At 44.6% G+C, this 19,076-nt stretch overlaps 1 protein-coding gene across 1 annotated transcript in view; it reads right to left on the bottom strand.

Moving 5' to 3' along the window:
* Positions 1 to 5,168: 5,168 nt before the first annotated feature.
* The window catches only part of LOC134392585 (acyl-CoA (8-3)-desaturase-like), a 34,159-nt gene continuing 20,251 nt past the window's right edge, over positions 5,169 to 19,076 (bottom strand). Inside the window, exons 6-12 of the mRNA XM_063117025.1 lie at positions 18,563 to 18,620; positions 18,181 to 18,257; positions 15,790 to 15,887; positions 10,687 to 10,783; positions 8,745 to 8,824; positions 5,775 to 5,900; positions 5,169 to 5,643 (exon numbers count right to left, since the gene is read on the bottom strand). Of these exons, the coding sequence (XP_062973095.1) occupies positions 5,595 to 5,643; positions 5,775 to 5,900; positions 8,745 to 8,824; positions 10,687 to 10,783; positions 15,790 to 15,887; positions 18,181 to 18,257; positions 18,563 to 18,620 (585 nt within the window). The 3' untranslated portion in view covers positions 5,169 to 5,594. The remainder of the gene's footprint in view (positions 5,644 to 5,774; positions 5,901 to 8,744; positions 8,825 to 10,686; positions 10,784 to 15,789; positions 15,888 to 18,180; positions 18,258 to 18,562; positions 18,621 to 19,076) is intronic.

Raw genomic sequence — 19,076 nt, forward strand, 5'->3', positions numbered from 1 at the left:
TGCAAGCAGGGGGCAAGGCAATGCCTGGCACAACCACCAGTAGCCAGGCTGCCTCTCCCGCTGTGAAAATCAAACGGGCTATTCCTCGGCTCACTCACCACAATGACTTCCCAGAAGTGTCTCCTTGTGTGAATCCCTCACTTCCCAACACAAACATCTGAAATCATGGCTTTGAGAAGCTACCTCACAGTGCAAGTCATGGCAGTCATTGATTTCACCACAGCCACTACTTAGGCTTTGCCCAGTGGTTCAGCAGCAACCAGTCCAGCGGTTGCTCTTTGATTGTTCTTCCACCTCTCTTGACACTACAGAAGAAGACACTTGGCACGTTCACTTTGCTGCGCATAGTTCCAGTTCAGTTGGGTGATCCTGTCTGAAATCATGGCTTTGAGAAGCTACCTCACACTTCAACTCATGGCAGTCATTGACTTCACTAAACCATTACTTTGGTTTTGGCCATTTGTGTTTCAACGGGAACGGGACTTAAACTCCCAGCAGTCCACTGGTTGTCCTTTGGATCTTTCTGCAAGTTGGGTGCTCCTGTGCATCCTCAGCACAGTGGAGGGGCAGGAAGAGGAGGCGGTGGTCCTCCAGGATGTGGGTGATGAAGAGCAGCAGCTGGCCGAGGCTCTCTCTCAAGTCTCATCCAACCCCTTTTCCTCTGTAACCCCTCTTTCTGCTGCATCGCTGAGCGTAGTTCCTGATGTTCAGTTTAGTTGGGTGCTCCTGTCTGGAATCATGGTTCTGAGAAGCCACCTCACACTTCAACTCCTGCAACCCATTGACTCAAGTTCTTCAAGCTCCCTTGACAGAAGACGAATGGCACGTCCATTGTCTGGATTCATGGCTTTGAGAAGCCACCTCATACTTCAATTCATGCAACTCATTGACTTCACCTGTGCTTTGGCAGTGGGCTGCTTTTCTCCAATGGGAACAGGAGGTAAACTCCAGCACTCCACTGGTTGCCCTTTGGAGGGTGCTGGGTGAGGATTGATTTTTCCAAGTCATCCGACACTTCCACTTTGTACATTACTGCAATGCTATACAGGTGGATCATCCAGCAATGTTAATGCTCCAAGCCACAGTGTGGTAGATGCCTGCATCATCTTCCACACTCAAAGTAACTGCTTCAATAAGCTGTGCAAAGTACCAGCTCCTTTGTGCCCACCTGCCAATGCCTGCCTGTGCCCGCCTGCCTGCCTGCCAGCCAATGCCCGCCTGCCTGGGAGCCATCTTTGTGAGGTAGCTGGACCTGCTGGGACTGACTCTCCCAGAGATCTATGGCTTACCTGTGCAAGGTACCAGCTCCTTTGTGCCCACCTGCCAATGCCCGCCTGCCTGGTAGCCGTCCTTGTGAGGTAGCTGGATCTGCTGCGACTGAATCCCCCAGAGATCTATGGCTTACCTGTGCAAGGTACCAGCTCCTTTGTGCCCACCTGCCAATGCCTGCCTTTCTGCCTGCCTGCCTGCCAGCCAATGCCTGCTTGCGTCCGCCATTCTTTTTAATTTTAAAGGGCCGGCTGCGGCCCGAAGACGGTGGACAAGGTGAGTGTTTTTTTGGGGGGGGGTTGTACGGGGGGGCCGAAGGATGGCAGGGTGGGTGGCACGGGGGGAGGGCGGGTGAGATCGCGCCGCACACCGCCCGAGCAAGCAGCCGAGCGGCGCTTGCCCGGGCAATGCCTGGCATGGGGCGGCATTGTCCGGGCAAGCGCCGCTTGGCTGCTTGCTCGGGCGGCGCGCGGCGCGATCTCACCCACCCTCCCCCCGTGCCATTCACCCTGCCATCCTTCGCCCGCCCCTCTCTTCCCCCCCCCCCCGGGCCGATGGGCACAGCGCTCGTATGAGCGCTGTGCCAGGCAGGTCCGCGGCTACTCGTGAGCGAGTAGCCGCGAAAAGCTGCGGAAGTCGCTAGACGTTCCCCAGCTCCGGCCTGAGGCTGGAGCTGGGGAAAAGGCGCGCCATAAGCGAATTCGCTTACGCGCGTTGGAGGAGACCTCAGCGCGGCCTGCCGCCGGATTCCCCTGTGCGTCATCTGGATGCACAGCAGGGAAACTGGGTCAGAAGGCGCGCTAAGGCCTCGTCTAGCAAGGCCCTTAGACTTTTTGAAGTTCCAAATAAAATTTTCAAGTTAAAAGGGAAAAACCCTGCCAAAAATCAGGGGATGTTTGGATTTACTTGAGGCTTGGCATGCATGTGTATACATGGATAAGCTGTCATGATGCCTAATTTGAGGTTTCTAACATGAAAATTGACAGAGTTCTAGCATGGGATTTGAATTGGGGTGAGTTAAAAGGGGAAAAATTGGGGAGGGGGTGTCCAAGCACAGCCCTAATATATATCAGCTACAGGGGTGTGGGGAGAGAAGACCATGGCACATGGAGAAGGAAGATTTTCTGATAGATTATTTTTGTTGGGACCTTAGTAGGGAGAGAAAGATTCAGACTTCACCTCCCCACCAAACAGCTTTTCTTTGGCTGCTCTTTACATAATAACGCCCCCCCCCCCACAACATGCACATTATAAGTGCACATAGACAATTAACATCACATTGAGTGTCACCCAGAGTGTGCCACAAATGCAGATAAAAAGATCTATCATGAACCAAGGGTAGATCAATAAGAAGCCACTATCTGTCTCCTGGAGATTTGTCAACAATGTTTATTAATGTTAATTAATTAATGCTTGTATACAGCTCAATATAATAAAATTCTAAGGGTTTTACATAGCAAAATATTAAAACCCTCTTTTTAAATACATATATAATACAACACAACATTTACAGCATACAACAGAAAAGGATAAATAAAAAGGAATGACAAGAAATAGCAAAATGGAACAGTGTCACGATGGCCAATGACAAGCCAGGCATTTAAAACATAGCACATTTTCTGCCTCTTGAACTGTGCAGGGGAGTTTTTCCATAGGGTGGATGCTACTACTGAGAAGGGATGCTTTCTAGATGTGAAAGGGCAAGATTCTGTTGGTTGTGGAATGGCCAACAAGGCCTCCTCTGAAGATCTTAGAGATCAGCTGGCATATATAGGGAAATGAGGTCTGCCATATCTTTGTCCCAGGTTATTTAGGGTTTTGTATGTCAACAATCGAATCTTGAACATAGCTTGGGAGTTTATAGGCTGCCAGTGTAGTTCTCTTAACACAGGTGTAATATGTACATAGCCAGGGCATAGCCAGCTGACATCTTACAATGTAAGGCCAGCCCTGTATATATAGCTAGGTGCCTCACTGAGCACCCTAGCTATTCCGCACTAGCTGCAGCTTCTGAACTGACATACAGTGTATTATAGTAATTAATTGTGAAGTTACCAGTCATGAACCACAGTGGCCAGTTAATGAGAAATGTAAACTCAGTCCTGTAGCAAGATCTTTGGAGTTTGAACAGGAAAATCCAGTGGAACCTTCCAGTAGGGATGTTGCGAGTGTCTGACACAGGGATGGACTCCCCTGATTCAACCCTCTGGATGCTGTTTGCCAAGCCGCAACCGCCTGCTTCTCAATGTGAGCCATCATTTTTATGCAAGATGGCAGGTCCGAAATTTGTGTATTTTTAATGTTGCACAAAATGGCGGCCACGAAGGGCCATTTCCACAACATTGCAGGCATAAAGGGGCTCATGCGGCACGGCGAGTGGCAGCAACAACTCTCCGAGTGCCCACCAGGTGCGGGAGCGGGTGAGTCCGTCCATCCCTACCTGCCAGTCCCAAGTGCTACTTCATCACTCTGCCTAATATTAACGTTGGCCCTATATCAACCCAGTCAATAACTGAGAGCCCACTTCTTGAGCAATCTGATCCTCAAAGCCCTGCACAGAGTCCACTGGAATGAGACAGATTAGTGTCAGGAGGGTTCAGCTGTCTGGAGCTTGAGGTATTGAAAAAATTATGCAAAGACGAATGGCAGCAGTAAGAAAGTCCTATGGATATGAACACAGAGAAGGGCTTAGGCATTTACAAACTGCTACACCAGTGCTCACATGCCTTTGGAAAGTGCTGCTATAGGTAAAATAATACACTGAAAGCAAAGCACACTAAGCAGGAGCATTGGTAGGCACTTGAAAGATTCATGGCAGCAGCTCAAAGGACACAATTCCGCAATACGGTTGCACATCCTAATTTATATATGTTGATTTATGAATAATTACTAGTATTTATTAAAATTTCAAGGCAAAGCCAGCCAATTAATTCATCACCCAAACCATCCCAAATGAAGTAAATTATTCGATTAATTTGTAGTACTGTGGTTCCTCTTCAATTATTATCCATCAGCAATGGCTGTGGTATGAAAAACAATATTTAAAAGAGTGGTTGGTAGGTTTCTTTCATGAACCTTTTCCCACACACATCTTAAAAATGACAATGTCTGCACCAAAATGGAGTTTCAAAAATTCGGTAGAACACTAACCTACAAGTGTTCGTGCCAAGGGTGAGCCACAGGGTCACCCACAATTAATTTCTCAATTCCTGTTCAGCTCCTGCTCCAAAATTTAATCAATTCCTTCCCCAGCTATGATTCTTCCTGAAAATCTCTCCCCCACCCTGTATAGTAATAAAACTTAGAAATAAATCTTCTGTTGGCATCAGTGGACACCCAGGGCTCTGGGAAATAGATTTCTGTTTGTGGGAAATAGATTCAGTTCTTGGGTTCCATAGATGCCTCAACACATTGCTTAGGCCTAGCAATGCCTTGACTCCATGCATTATTTTTATTTCCCTATCAGAAAGGGCCTATCTCTTGTTAGGGCTTAAGGGCCTAATCTATACTTGCCATTTATCCTGGGGTGGTCATGAGGCCATCCCTGCACGTCCAAATGATGCACAGCTGATCCTGGGGTGAACCAGGGATGAGCATTCAGTTCTGGGATATCTGGGACTACTTTTCCCCCGTTTTCCTCCACCATCTTGGGACCACCCAGAGCTCCATTGGTGGTGTGGCTCTCCCTCCCAGGGCCCCCCCTCTTCCCTGCGAGTAGCAGGGCTCAGGAAACGGGTATGGAGCTGTGAGGGGAGAGTGGGCATCAGGAGTGAGGGGACAGCATTTTCACCATCTTTGGGACAGCACTCAGCATCTTCCAGTGCCAATTTTTTTTTTTTTTTAAACTCATCTTTGTGCAGGGTCATGCCTGCGCAATTGCACAAATGTCTCCTCTATACAAAAATAAATACAAAAGTTTACCCCAGACCATCCCTCTTTACTTCCAGGACAACACGCTGGCATGTGTCCCTTGAGGGATGATCCTGGAAGTAGAAAACTCCGTGATTGTTCCTCCCCATTCCCCAAAGGGCTATAGATCTAGATGAGCCCCTGGTTTGCTTTTATTCCCTTACAAACAGGAAGTGACATCACCAAAGTAAGATATTCTCTTTCTAACATTGAATATCTTTCTTTCTCAGCCCCATCCCTGCCTTCCATTCATAAAGCCGCAGTGATCAGTACATCAAGGTATGCAACGGAAGGAGAAAAAAAAACCTATTCACAATTGGTCATTTAGTTTGTCCCATTCCCTAACTACACTATACAATGAAGATTAAGTTTTTCAACCATTGTTTTCCATTTGCCCTGTGGATTTCCTCTTCTTATCAATGGAAATAAGCCTCCTGCCAGTGCTCCCCTGACTGTTTTAGAGAGCTGCAAAGAGGAAAAGGGATCTCATTAATTAGCAATACTTCACAATGCTTCCCTCTTCCAAACCCCTGCCCGCCATCAAGACATGCTGCTGTTCCTTCCACTGAGAACACCCCCCATTAATGGGCACTTACCGCAGTATATCTGCAAAGGCCGTGAGCATGGGTTTGCACAGGTAATTAACCCCATGCTTGGCACAGAGGGATTTCACCAGTGGAGCCACCTTCCAGTAATTGTGGCGAGGCATCGTCGGGAAAAGGCTGTGGAAAGAGGAGAGAAGAAGGTGTCAGGTGAGTATCACAGAGCCTTCAGCAAGCGAAAAGCATCTCAGCTGTGTTCAAAACGCACATCTTCCCCAAAAAATTTCTTGTTCTTGTTCTTTAACTTTCTTCTTTCATTTTTTATCCTCTTTTCCCTTCTTTTTCATTAGATGTAATGTCTCTATGTAATGCTTTTATGTTATGTATGTTCATGAAACAATAAAAACATTGTTATAAAAAAACACCCACATCTTCCCCCTAAATATGGTGGCCAGATTAAGAATGTAAGAACATAAGAAGTGCCATGATAAAACTATAGAATAATAAACCAGAAAAAAGAACAAATACAGCAGTGATAGCATGAAAAACCCAAATAGCATCCCCCAAAAGGGGTGTGCCACAAAATGCATATTTTGAGAGGTCCGCCTGGCACCTACACTGTATTATTTTTGTCGCCAGCTGAAGACCTTTTTATTTTCTCAGTATTTTAACACCTAAATTTAAAGTTTGCTTTTAATTCTGTATTTTAATCCAGCATCAATTTCTGCTATGTGGTTTTATCCTGGTTGTGCTTTTTATATTGTATTTTGTATTTGGGTTTTTAGATTGTTGGATGTTTTATTATGTTCTTAATGGTTTAAATTTTTGTGAACCGCCCAGAGAGCTTTGGCTATTGGGCGGTATAAAAATGTAATAAATAAATAAATAAATAAATAAAATAAAATATTAAAAGTGCCATATTCACCTGCCCTCTGAATGTGCTCAAAGAGGGGTCTAGCCCCATCTCCTTGGCAGTGATTTATAGCCTGGCCGCTGCTATCGAGAACACCTGGTGGCATGATGCTACCACCTGCATCTCAATGGGCAGAGTGATGGGCAACAAGGCAGGTTCATACAGGAGGAGGAGATCCTTCAGATATTCAGGTCCCAAACAACTGACGGCTTTAAAGGTAAGAATCGGCACCTTGGCTGGGCTCAGAAACAAAGTATTAATCAATGAAGGAGCTATAATACCTATGTTAGAAGCCCAAGTTCCTGACAAGAGCCTCACTGCTATCTTTTGCGTGAATAGCAGTTTCCAGGCAGTTTAGGAAAACAGCCCCACATACCATCTATTACAGAAGTCCTGTCTGGAGGTAATCAGGGCATTTATAAATAGGGCATGAATGACTTTATTAGAGTCAACCAAAATTGTGCAAAAACATTCCTGGCCACAGCCACCACCTATCTATTAGGGCTGTGTATGGAAACCCCCCCCCCCGATCTGTTTTATGGCCCGATCCGGAACTGATCTGCCTGTCCCCTGCTCTGCTCTGCGGAGCGAGATCCGGCTCCGCCGCTGTCGCCATATGGATAGCGGTGCCAGTGGTGGGGCCAGGTAAGACAACCCCCCCACCTCCTTACCTGTGTCTTCACTTCCAGCTTCAACTGGGGCCTCAATTGAATCCCGCAATGGACCGCGACAGACAGTCGCCCTCCCTCCTCCCTTACCTGGCTCCGCTGCCACCGCTGCATGGACGGTGGCGCCAGCAGCGCCAGGTAGGCCAACCCCCACCCCCTTATTTGCATCAGTCGCAGTCCATCACGAGCATCAATTGAGGCCCCGGCTTCAAGCAGAAGAGAAGGCTGTGGCCTCTTCCACTCGAAGCTGGGGCCTCAATTGAAGCCCACAATGGACCGCGATGGACAAAAATAAGCCTCCTTCCTCCCTGCCCCCTTACCTGGCTCCATCACTGTCACCGCAGGGACTGTGGCGCCAGCGCCAGATGAGTCCCCCTCCCGCCTCCACTTACCTGTGTCCAGAACTCCGGATTGAGGCAATCCTTTTCGCCTCGATCCGCAGCCCCCCCCCGACTCTCTTCACCTCCGCCTTTTCCAGAGGCGAATCAGGCCGCCTCACTATTGCTTCTCTGACCCGAAGAGAAGCAGATCACAGCCCTACTATCTATTCAGGAACAAAGTAGGTAATGAAGAACTTGTGGGGCACCCACCCTGTGAGCTCGCTAAGTGTTGCTCAGCTGGCCCTGTTCTGGGAGCCACCTCAGCTGAGCGCTCAGCAATGTACGCTTTCCGGTGACACCGGAAAGTGTGCAATTCCCCCAGCATGCTAAGGGCATGCCAGGGGAATTGAGCACTTTCTAGAGGCTGGGAGAATTGCGCATTTCCCATGCTGAGGTAATAGCAGAAGAAACGATAAAGGGTGTACACAGGTCAGGGTAGAAGTGAGGTCCACCCAGACCTGTGTGCGCCCTTTGTCCTGCAGCAGGAATGGGGTGAAATGTCTAGATGGGACGATATCCCGGGGATCATCCTGGGATCGTCCCTGTGTGCCCACAGGACGCACAGGGGATCCCAGGAGCAGGGAGGGATGATTCCTCCCTTTCCCCGGGATATCAGCCTACCCTTTAATCCTGACTTTTCTTGCAGTCTTGGGATGATACCAAGACTGCAGGACGTTTGGCCGGCTGTCCTGGTTTCGTTCTGGCTCCTCGTGAGAAACCGCGAAGAGCCAGACACAGGGCGAGGATGGCAGGCGTGACGTCCTCTTCCTCCAAGGATGTCGCGCGCCACATGTAAACAGAGGGAGAGGATCATTATATCACAAGATCATTCCCCTCTGCCCCCTCATCTAGCCATGCCCCCAGTGTGTCTGTCGGGGGCTGGGAGGGCCAGACGTGGGGGTGTCCACTACTCTCGGAGGCCCAGGCGGATTTTTGCCCCATCGCTACAAAGCTGTGTTCAGAATATGGATGTGGTGCATTGTTGCCAGGGAGGCCTCTTCCAGATACATTCATATGAGTATCTTATATTGTACAATCTTCTTTCTCTATATCTCATACTTACTGATGCTCAATCTGGAAGTTCAGGTGCCCGGTGTACCAGTCATTGAACCAAGATTGATCCACATTACAAGTAGCTGCGAGCTAAGTGAGGAAGAGAAATGGGCTGAATTTCAGTCACTTCTTTCATTGCCAATACTCTCAACAGCGGTTCTTAAAAAACTTTGTGGTATTGCAGACCACTGCTTCTCGTTTTTTGTGGGTTTCCATAACACGTGTCCATCACATGAAAGGACATTAGAAAGGCCCCCTGAATCAAAACTTAAATGCATTTATGTCATTTGACCATGATGAAATCTAGCTGTATACATGAGTAGAGAGGAAGTGGGCACACAGAGGAATGTAATTCCCAGTTCAGCTGCTTGTACTCCTGAAGAAACAAGCTGCTTTTTAATTGGAAAGTGGGTTCTCTCTTCAGCATGTGGCAGAAACTTCAATTCCCCCCCTCCATTTTCTTCTATTTTCTTTTTGATGTTAGGGACCTCTTCAGAGTGCTCTAGGGACCATTGCTTTCTAGCCACTGATCAACATATTTAGAATTTATTATAATCTCTCTCTCTCTCCCCCCCCCCTCTCTCACACACTTTCTTTTCTAAACAAGTTGGCTTTCCCTCTTGCCACCTCCTCTTTACAAATATACAGGTTGATCTGAGATGGAGGGGCACAACTTAACCACTCCACTAGACACCCAAAGTTCAGTGCTCTGACATCAGATCTCTCGGAGAACAGCCCATACCCTAAGATGCTCCCCACCCCCCACCCCCGTGCCCCAACTCAGTTTTTTGACTCACAGTCTGGCTCAAAACTGCCGGCCTATTGTTTTTTGTTCACAGGCAGAGATATTAGCACATCCTCAGCAGGGAGTGGGAAAAGGAGAGATAGTTCAGGTATTTGCTGGCTGTTGAATTTCCATGACACAGCACATCACCTCTAATTTACCTAATAATAGGGAGATACTTGCCAGGGTGACTCAGGTAATCTGCTGTCCAACCATTTTTGACCCCTTTAGCAGACTCTGGGTGGGTTTGCATGGATGCGGGTTGCCATGACGTCTGAACCTGGCGAGGATGGGTAGTGTGTTAAAAAGCACCCTACAAGCCTAGAACAAGCTATGGGTTCTGGGGTGGTTTGTAACTCATCCTTGCCAGGTTCAGATGCCATGTAACCTGTGCCCAATGAGAAATTAGGCAGTGCTTCTCAGAGGCCAGAGCCTCCTCTCTCTGTCATCCTGTCCATGGATGGAAAACATCAGGCTACAATTGGCCCTGAACATCTGCTGCATTCCTCATTCTATGGGCCATCTTACAAAATTGATCCCCCATGCCACTGTGTACCTGGGTTTACCACCTGGAGAAAGGTTAATGTGAACTGGGCTTCAGATACGGAGAGCTAGTAGTTACTTTCATGGTCCACATGCAGCTGCCCTTTCCCCCAAGGGCTGCAATTAGGATGTGACTGCTGGCTTCTAGCCCAGACAACCCAGTTCATACCTATCTTTCTTCACAAGATCATGTACTCAAGAAGACAATGGCATGGAATAATTTAGCAAAAGCAATGCAACCCGGCCTTATAGAATGCTAGCATTTGCCCAAATGCATCATGCTCTTTCAGTCCAAGGGCTGAATTCAAATCTGGGGAGGCTCTGGGGGGGCACTCCAGTAGTGGGCAAGACTGAAGGGAACGCAATGGGGCCAAAGGCAACAATGGCGTGACCAAAAATACCAACATATTTTAGCTGAAAGCTCTTACTGCTAATAAATAACCCATAGGAGAAGTATTTCAACCTTTTACAATAAGGGGGAAAAACTGCAGGGAAAAAAGCAGGGAAGCCATTAAATGACTGGTGGTTGGGAAAAAGTGAGTGGGACCAGGGGAATGCTGGAGGGCCGGATTGGGACCCTGGCCCTAAGATCCCCATTCTCTGCTCTAGATATAATTTCTCTTACCTGGGCAGAAACCCAGTCCAAATTCTTGTCATAATTGATGTTCATTGGAATGTGGTTCATCTGTGTGACCCAGAGAAACCAATTGCTTTCTAGGAACCTGTGTAGACAAAAATACACAGAGTGGGGGGGAAAATCACTAATCATTATCATCCAAATCAATTCCAAGAGTGGCTATTGACCACTAAAGTTGCAGCCTTGCTCATGTCTGCTCAATGTATATGGAAGTTCACAAGAAGGAGCAAAGGAGGGAGTTCCTCCCACCACTCCCCAGATGAGCCATAATCTCCAGATTCATAGACTATGGCCATTTCTACATCAGAGGGAGGGAGGGAGGAGGATCGTGTGAGATCCTGATCACGAGATCCTCCCCTTACTCCACATGCAGGCGCAACATCCCGGGAGGAAGGAGGGTGTCGCGCCCGCCATTTTTTTTAAAGGATCTGAGGCCTGCTGCCTCACCAAACTTGTACTGCCCCAAAATGGGTAAGTCTCAAACACTGTTTTTTTTTTTTTTAGGTTCAAATATATGATGGCCATATGTTCTAATTTGAAGAGGATAGTCCTCTATTTGAAGGCATCCTCTGTTTGATGGCCTGGCCTGTTCAGGTCCAGTATAAACAACAACAAGTCAGAAGCAGAGACCTTGATGTTACCCATCAACAACTGACATCAGGACTAGACTATATTTCTATTTAAATTATAGTAATTATTTCAAAATGTGAGTCTATGTATATAAATTAGCACATGTAAATATTATATACCTCTATGTTGTATTTGCCCTCTTTTTGTGTGTGATACATGTCCTCCTTTTTATGATGTGCAAGTGGCCACCCTATCCTTGAATGCTTTTAAGGTTCTGCAGGGTTTTTGCATGCTCGTGATGTTATAAATTTCCCTGCCAATGCCCTATCCCCAATGCAGTGAAAGCGTATGGGTAATTTTAAAATCGTCAGGCTAAGTGCTTGGTTTGGTGACTGTTAAGTACAGTTGAACCTTCTGCTCCCCCATTCTCCAGTTTTCAACAAGATTGTATATTAAGCATAAATCAGCTGGTTGCATCAGGGTCAGCATCAAAAGTAGGCATGTGCCCACACTCTAACAGTAGTCTGTGATGTTTCACTGTTTATTGTTATTTATCTGGGTTTCGGCTGTTGGGCGGTATAAAAATGCAATAAAATAAATAAATAAATAAATAAATAAATAAATAAATAAATCTGTGATGTAAATGCTATTTGGATTTCATGTGGTAAGGATGGTAAGTGGTAAATTCCATTGGGAGGGGGAGGGAGTAAATGGAATGTTGGAGTGAATGCTGATTGGCTGTTGGATTCAAGTGTGTGAGGGGGAATGACAGTTAGCAGTTAGAGTTGAGAGTTGACAGAGTGAGAGAGGGTCTGGGTTTGTCTGCTGAAGGGATTAGATCAGTGTAGGATCTGCGTTTTATTGTTTTGGGAGAAAGGGAATAGGAGGAGATTTTGACTAGTGGGTACAGTAGGCAAGGATACATGATATACTGTATTGTAACAACTAAGTATTGAAACGAATGAAACCACAAGATTGATAAACTGCATGAACTTACTTATTGTTAAATAAAAGTTATTTTGTTTCACAAATTGGATTGGATTCTTAAAGTACCTGAGTTAAGGTACTGAGTTATATGGTGGCGGCGGTGGAGTAAAAGGTGCATAGAGAGGAGCACAGAGTGCTGGGCTGGTTGCTGTGGGACCAAGAAGGATCAGTGAATCCCAGAACCAGTGGGTAGCAGCATTCTGACTGTGTTCATGGTTGGGATCCTTTATAGAGAGAGGTAAAAAGGAGGCCCGAAGGGAGCAGTCATGACATAGCCTACTGACAGGAGCCCTTTTGAGTAGTTCCTCTTCATCATTGCAACCTGCTTGTTCACCTCACCCTTACTCTGCCCAGACGATGAGAAGGAGATGCTGTGGGTGTCACTGCCTCCTTGCACACTGGCTCTCTGGCTATCAAGCAAGCAAGTGGTACTAATGATGAGAAAGAGAATGAGGAGCAATAGTAGCTGGAGACAATAGAAAATGGAGTCACTGAGGGAGGGGCCCGTTGAGAGTATCTTACCCAAAGGTACTCCAAAACTTGGAGTCAGGACTGTTTGTCGTACACCCTTCCATTTTACACTGCAATCAACAGGGCCTGGGGACTTTCAGCACTGACTGCTGTTGACTCAAAAAGGAAAAGGGACAACTCCTGACACCATATGTTTGGGTGTTTGTGGGCTCAGGGGTAAGAGGCATACATTTGGGTTAAAAGAAAGCAGGATAACCACTTTCCCCCCTCAGTCCCTGTCTAAGCATCCCTGTACAGAATCAGACACAGACCTTGCCTTATGCTTGTTTTAGCCAGCAAGGAACACCAAAAACTGCCTCCAGTAGCTACCATTCTCCACAGCCCTTGAGTGACTTCTCTTTGCTCAGGTCTTCAGCAGAAAACCCAGCCTTGGTTAGGCTGATCATATAACCGGATTTGCCCGGATTTGTCCAGGTTTTGATGGCAAATCCGGGAGGGGGAGGGGAAATCCGGATTTTTTTCCAAAGAGCAGCTCTAATGGGAATTAACAAAAATGCTTATAACGCTATCATTTTTTAAAGATAAAGACATGAAACTTGGCACAATGGTAGCTCTTAGGAAGGGCTTTAGTCATACCAAATTTGAAATAGATTCGTTCATCCATTGATTTTTTAGGAATTTTTTAAAAATTGAGGTTTTAAAATTATTATTTTTAAATTGTCATTTTTAAAGATAAAGAAATGAAACTTTGCACCATGAAAGGATTTATGTAGAGCTTTAGCTACACCAAATTTGAAACAGATCTGTTCATCCATTGATTTTTTAGGAATTTTTTAAAAATTGAGGTTTTAAAATTATTATTTTTAAAATTGTCATTTTTAAAGATAAAGAGATGAAACTTTGTACCATGATAGGATTTAGGTAGAGCTTTAGCTACACCAAATTTGAAACAGTTCCGTTCATCCATTGATTTTTTAGGGTTTTTTTTTTAAAAAATGAGGTTTTAAAATTATTATTTTTTAAACTGTCATTTTTAAAGATAAAGAGCTGAAAGTTGGCACCATGATAGCTTTTAGGCAGAGCTTTAGCCATACCAAATTTGAAACAGATCTGGGGCCAGTAGCAAACCCTGTTAACAACAATAGCAGCTTGCAATGAGTGAAGATACAGTCAGAAAAGATATTTGAGGGAAGGGGAGAATGTAACACAGAGAGTATAGCAAAAGCTTCAAAGTACAGCAAAACCTACAAAAGTAGGAGTGAGTGAAGTTAATTTCAGATACATTGAATCTCTCACTTGTTCTTTATTTCAGTGATTTTAACATTAAGATGTTATGTAGAACAGATTTGTCTTAAATGTGTGCTGTAAAATCAGACATGTGACCAAGGCTATGTTCGGGTGGGCACGCCCCCTTGGTACTGGACATGCCCCCTTGGGGTGACCATGTTGTCCTCCTTTTTGGTTTCCAAAATATGGTCACCCTAGCCTTGGTTGCACAGTTAGTTCTCTCTTCAGGGGGGAAAAAGTATCACGGGGCAGGCCCCAACTGCTCTTTCCAGCTCTTTGTGCCTGAGGGTTCTTTATCCTTCTTTCTCCAACCTTCTGGCAGTAGAACAAGCTCAGAGAGACTCCCAGGCTGGCTGAGTCAGAGGCAAGGCCTCAAACACTAGGCCAAACAGAACGCAAGGCTTTACAGACTGAACTAGGTAGAGCCACAAGGCCTCCAGACAAACTGATGAACAGTCAGATATATATTGATATTAGTAAGTTTGTGCCCTGGAGCCTATTCCAGGCAGTGTTGTAAATAACATACAAGTTTCCTATTACAGCCTTTTACAATAAGGCTATGTAATAAGGCTATGCAATAACTATGCAATATTTGTTCCCAGCCTGTATTAATCCCTAGTATACCATAAAAGTAAATATTTAAGGACACACAGGCATGCATTCTTAGTTAAGGTTTGAAAGGAAAAAGGCATTCTACCATTATAAAGGTGTAATTGAGCGGGTTGGTTATTCTAACATAACATTCGTGTCACACCAATATTCGTGAAATGTACATGTGCCTTAAAGAAACTTAAACATGTTCTATAGTCAGGAAATTTCTGAATCAGTAAAAGACAGCATAACTTGGCAACGCCTGTCATGTTCTTCTAAAAACCACCATGAGCAAGAAAATTAACCCTGTTAATTTTAAAAAATATTTTTTTAAGAAGGATGAACAATTATCAGCAATTTCTACAAAAGTGCAGTTTTCGGCCCCCTATTTGCAAAATGGAAAATAACCAAACTCTAATGGGGCGGGGGGTGGGGGCAGACCATCACTTATGCTTGCTGTGTGGGAAGAGGTATAGATTAGGGAAGGGTATATTGAGAGAGTGTGCACACCATATTTTTCACAGAGTCACCAAATTGCAAGAACTTTGGTACGATCTTCGCCTGCATATTTGTCACCAAACTCTATAACACCAACATCAAGAGGCCCATAAGTGCAAGTGTTGTGCTCAAAAGTAAAAGCAGGGCCTGACTCTCCATGGAAACAGAAAACATGTATCTGTCCATCCATTATATTATATCACCATTGGCTGACGGAGACCGCAAACCAGCTGTTTGCATTGGTTGCAGAAGAAGGCAGGCCTAAGGCATAAGAACAGTAGTACTTTAAAGGTATTTACAAGGATGCAATGAAGTGCTACCTGCCCGAAGATGAGGAGGTTCGGCCCAAAAGTAGAACTTGTTTTAATATCATTTGGCAATTTGCTTTAAGTATGGAAACTCAGCACATACCCCTACATAATTTGTGTTACATGGCGTTCCTGACATTGCCTGTTTCATTTCTTAATAAACATACACATAACATTAGCCTATTTTTCCAGTTTTTCCAATTGTGTATCTATCAGCTTTGCAACTGCACATTTTTTCCAACCGCACATTTTGTGCCTAACTGCATGCTAAACCCCTCCCACTGTGAACATGCCAATATGTATGTGCAGGATACCTGTTCTGACCTCACCCACTGTAAATCTATGACATCTGAAGAGAGATTTGTACAACGACTATTACCTGGCCAGCCAGTAGAATGCCATGAAACTCTTAAATCCCATTAAAGGAACGTACATGAGATAGACACGGACCATGTAGAAGAGAATGAAAAAGAGCTCCTGCCAAAGAAAAGAGTATCAAGCCAAAAAGAAATGTATATATATAATGTTACAACTTTCTAAGTTTGGAGTAATTATGGACCTATAAAGACCATAATGCCACATGACTCAGAGCAATACTGCTCTAACAGTCAGGAAGTTTTTCCTGATATTCTGCCAGAATCAGGCTTCCTGTAACTTGAGCCCATTATTCTGTGTCCTGCACTCTGAAGATGAATTGAGTAGAAAAAGCAATGACCAGAGCACAGGTGTTTAATTAGAGGAGCCAAACTAGATATGATGATAATTGCATCTTTGCATCTAACACTCAAGTTACTAAAATGCAGATTGCAACGGTGGCGGTGGTGGTGGGATAATTATGGGGATTGCAGCAGCCATGGAAGGGGTATTTAACACTTTCCTCCTCTGCTTTGGTCTTGAGTAAAATTCCTCCTTTGAAACTGGAATTTGCTGGAGGATTTCCACCCAAAGCAAACGCCAGCTTCACCAGTAGCACATTAAACAAAGCAATAAACCAGAATGCACAGGTGTCTGCTTTCAAACCAGCCATGTATATTGACTGAATAAAAGCCCTTTATGACATGGCGATGACATCAGTGAAGAAACCTGTCCTTGGTGACATTGGAGAAGACCTAAGATTGAAGAATGGCCCGTGTGACAAATCCGGGTGCTGTTGCCTGGCCTAAGTACCACTGTGGAATCTTTTTTCTGCAGACATGCCAAAGATTGCCTTGTTAGCACTTTTTAAAAAAATGTAGATTGGACTAGGGCAGCTGAGGTCAAGCTGGTGGATAGATGAGACAAGACAGAAATGTTAACTAGATTTAGAATTGATTTTGCCCTTTTATCCTGTCAATCATCTTTATTGGGACAACACTAGTGACAGTGCCTCAGTACAATGGCAGGTTTTATTGGAGAAACCTGAATTTTGGTTACCAGGAGTGGGTGGGTTGGGGGTGAGGGAAGATACGTTTTTCTAATGCTAGTCGGGAGGAATAATGCCGGTACCTAAGCCTTAGGAGAGGTCATTCAATCTTTTAGATTGGGGGGGGGGGATTCACAAAAGCTGGAAAACCACCAAATGCTTGGTAGGGATGTCAGAGAAATCTACAATAGGACCAGATTAATTCAGATTTTTATGAATCCAACCTGCAAATTTTCCTCCTATTGGACGAAGTCTGCAGACTTAAAGACTGTTTTTAAAACCTTTGGGAATTTTGCACAAATTTCATCATAGAGGTTTTTTTAAAAAAAACAACCTGGCCAAAAATGCACATTTCCCCCATAGGCTAAAGCATGAAAATGTGCATTTGGGGGAACTGATGCATTTGGGGGAATTGGTGCATTTGCATGAATTCGGAAACTAAAAAACCCCACCCTGTTTCCATCATAGGGCAGATGATGGAATGAAAAGTGCCTGACTATTGCCCCGCTCGTGCTCTTCGCTCCTCTGATGCCATGTTTCTCGCCTGCCCAAGGGCCTCTACTTCCCTTGCTCGGCTTCGTCCATTTTCGTCTGCTGCCCCTTACGCCTGGAACGCTCTTCCAGAACACTTGAGAACTACAAGTTCAACCACAGCTTTTAAAGCTCAACTAAAAACTTTTCTTTTTCCTAAAGCTTTTAAAACTTGATGTTGTGCAGACTTCTACTGTTACTTTCTACTGTTAGTTTTTCCCTACCCTGTGCCTGCTTACCCTTCCCTGTACCTGTTGGCATTCTCTTCCCCTCCTTATTGTTTTACTATGATTTTATTAGATTGTAAGCCTATGCGGCAGAGTCTTGCTATTTACTGTTTTACTCTGTACAGCACCATGTACATTGATGGTGCTATATAAATAAATAAATAAATAATAATAATAATAATAATAATAATAATAATAATAATAATAATCTGCAAAACACAGATGAACAGATTTTGCACAATCTGTACATCCTGGTGGTTAGGGGTGGGGGTGGGGAAGGGGTGGGCTCAGGGAAAGGGGACATAATCTTCTGGGGAACCACAGATTGGTATCCCAGATAGGCTGGATTTGGCCCCTGGTCCTGAAGTTCTTTAACAACGGTGGTACAAACGACCTTGTCAGATGCAAACAAAAGTCATTTGCAGGATTATAAGCCTGATGATAGCTCCATACATTCTCCACTTTCCTCTCTTTGTAGTAAGAGGAGGGGTTGGGTGTGTCTGTGACACAGATCCATAAGAAATAGATCTATGTTCCACTTTGATATACCTCAATTCCTGCATATGCTTATACAGAAGACAAAACAATCACAACTCCATAGGTTACTTACAATCCATGTTTTCTTTTTAAAGACGTAATGGAATATCTTGAACTGGACGTAAAGCATGAATGTCAATGGGCCTAATACTGTAGTGAAAAGATTGAAGAACAATAATACAAAATTAAGAACTTTTCTTCCTTTGTAAATCACACAAATCTAGATAAAATTTGAGCACATCTGGGAGGAGACCCCCAACCCCTGGTCATATTAGCACATATATATTACTATAGAATCCCATTTTCTATCAAATCATTCCTCTCATACGCTTAACCCACAAATTCCAATCAAGAGTTCCACAACACTGTTGTCCTAATCCACCCAGAGGCATGGCCTTACTGAAGGTGGCAATTTCCAGTTTTTGGCTCTTGTGCGAAATGACAGAGACACTTACAGGCAAAGTATTTGTGCTGGTGCTGGTAAGGCATGTATTTCTTTTTCTTCTTTCCAAGCTGCATATTGAGAACAAACAACACATAAATTGCAGTCTTTTAGCTTCGTTTACTTTTTTGCCAATTTACACATATTTTTCTCATGGTATTCCGATCAGGGAAGGAGGTTATGTTGTGTAGCAATAACAGGGATACAGTGTCAGAATAAAATATGGTTATGCTCCAATCACAAGATTTGCTTTGGAATCCGATTTGAAAAATAGTCCAATTTGTTTTGGGTCCAAATTTTGATTTGGAAATCCAAATCTTCATGCCTCCCTTTGACTATCATTGAACATCAACAAATGGCTGTAACTCCCCCCACCCCCATCAGAATTGGACAAGAGTTGCAGACATAGTAGCCACTTGAGAGGATTATGTCTGACAAGGGATTTTGCACTATGCACCTTTACCTATGGAACTGCTGATAACTGTTCCTTTTTAGAATTGGATAAAATTTGAAAGGAATGTTCCTCC

The sequence above is a fragment of the Elgaria multicarinata genome, chromosome 2 (genome assembly GCF_023053635.1).
Source record: "Elgaria multicarinata webbii isolate HBS135686 ecotype San Diego chromosome 2, rElgMul1.1.pri, whole genome shotgun sequence".
NCBI classification, from domain to species: Eukaryota; Metazoa; Chordata; class Lepidosauria; order Squamata; family Anguidae; genus Elgaria; species Elgaria multicarinata.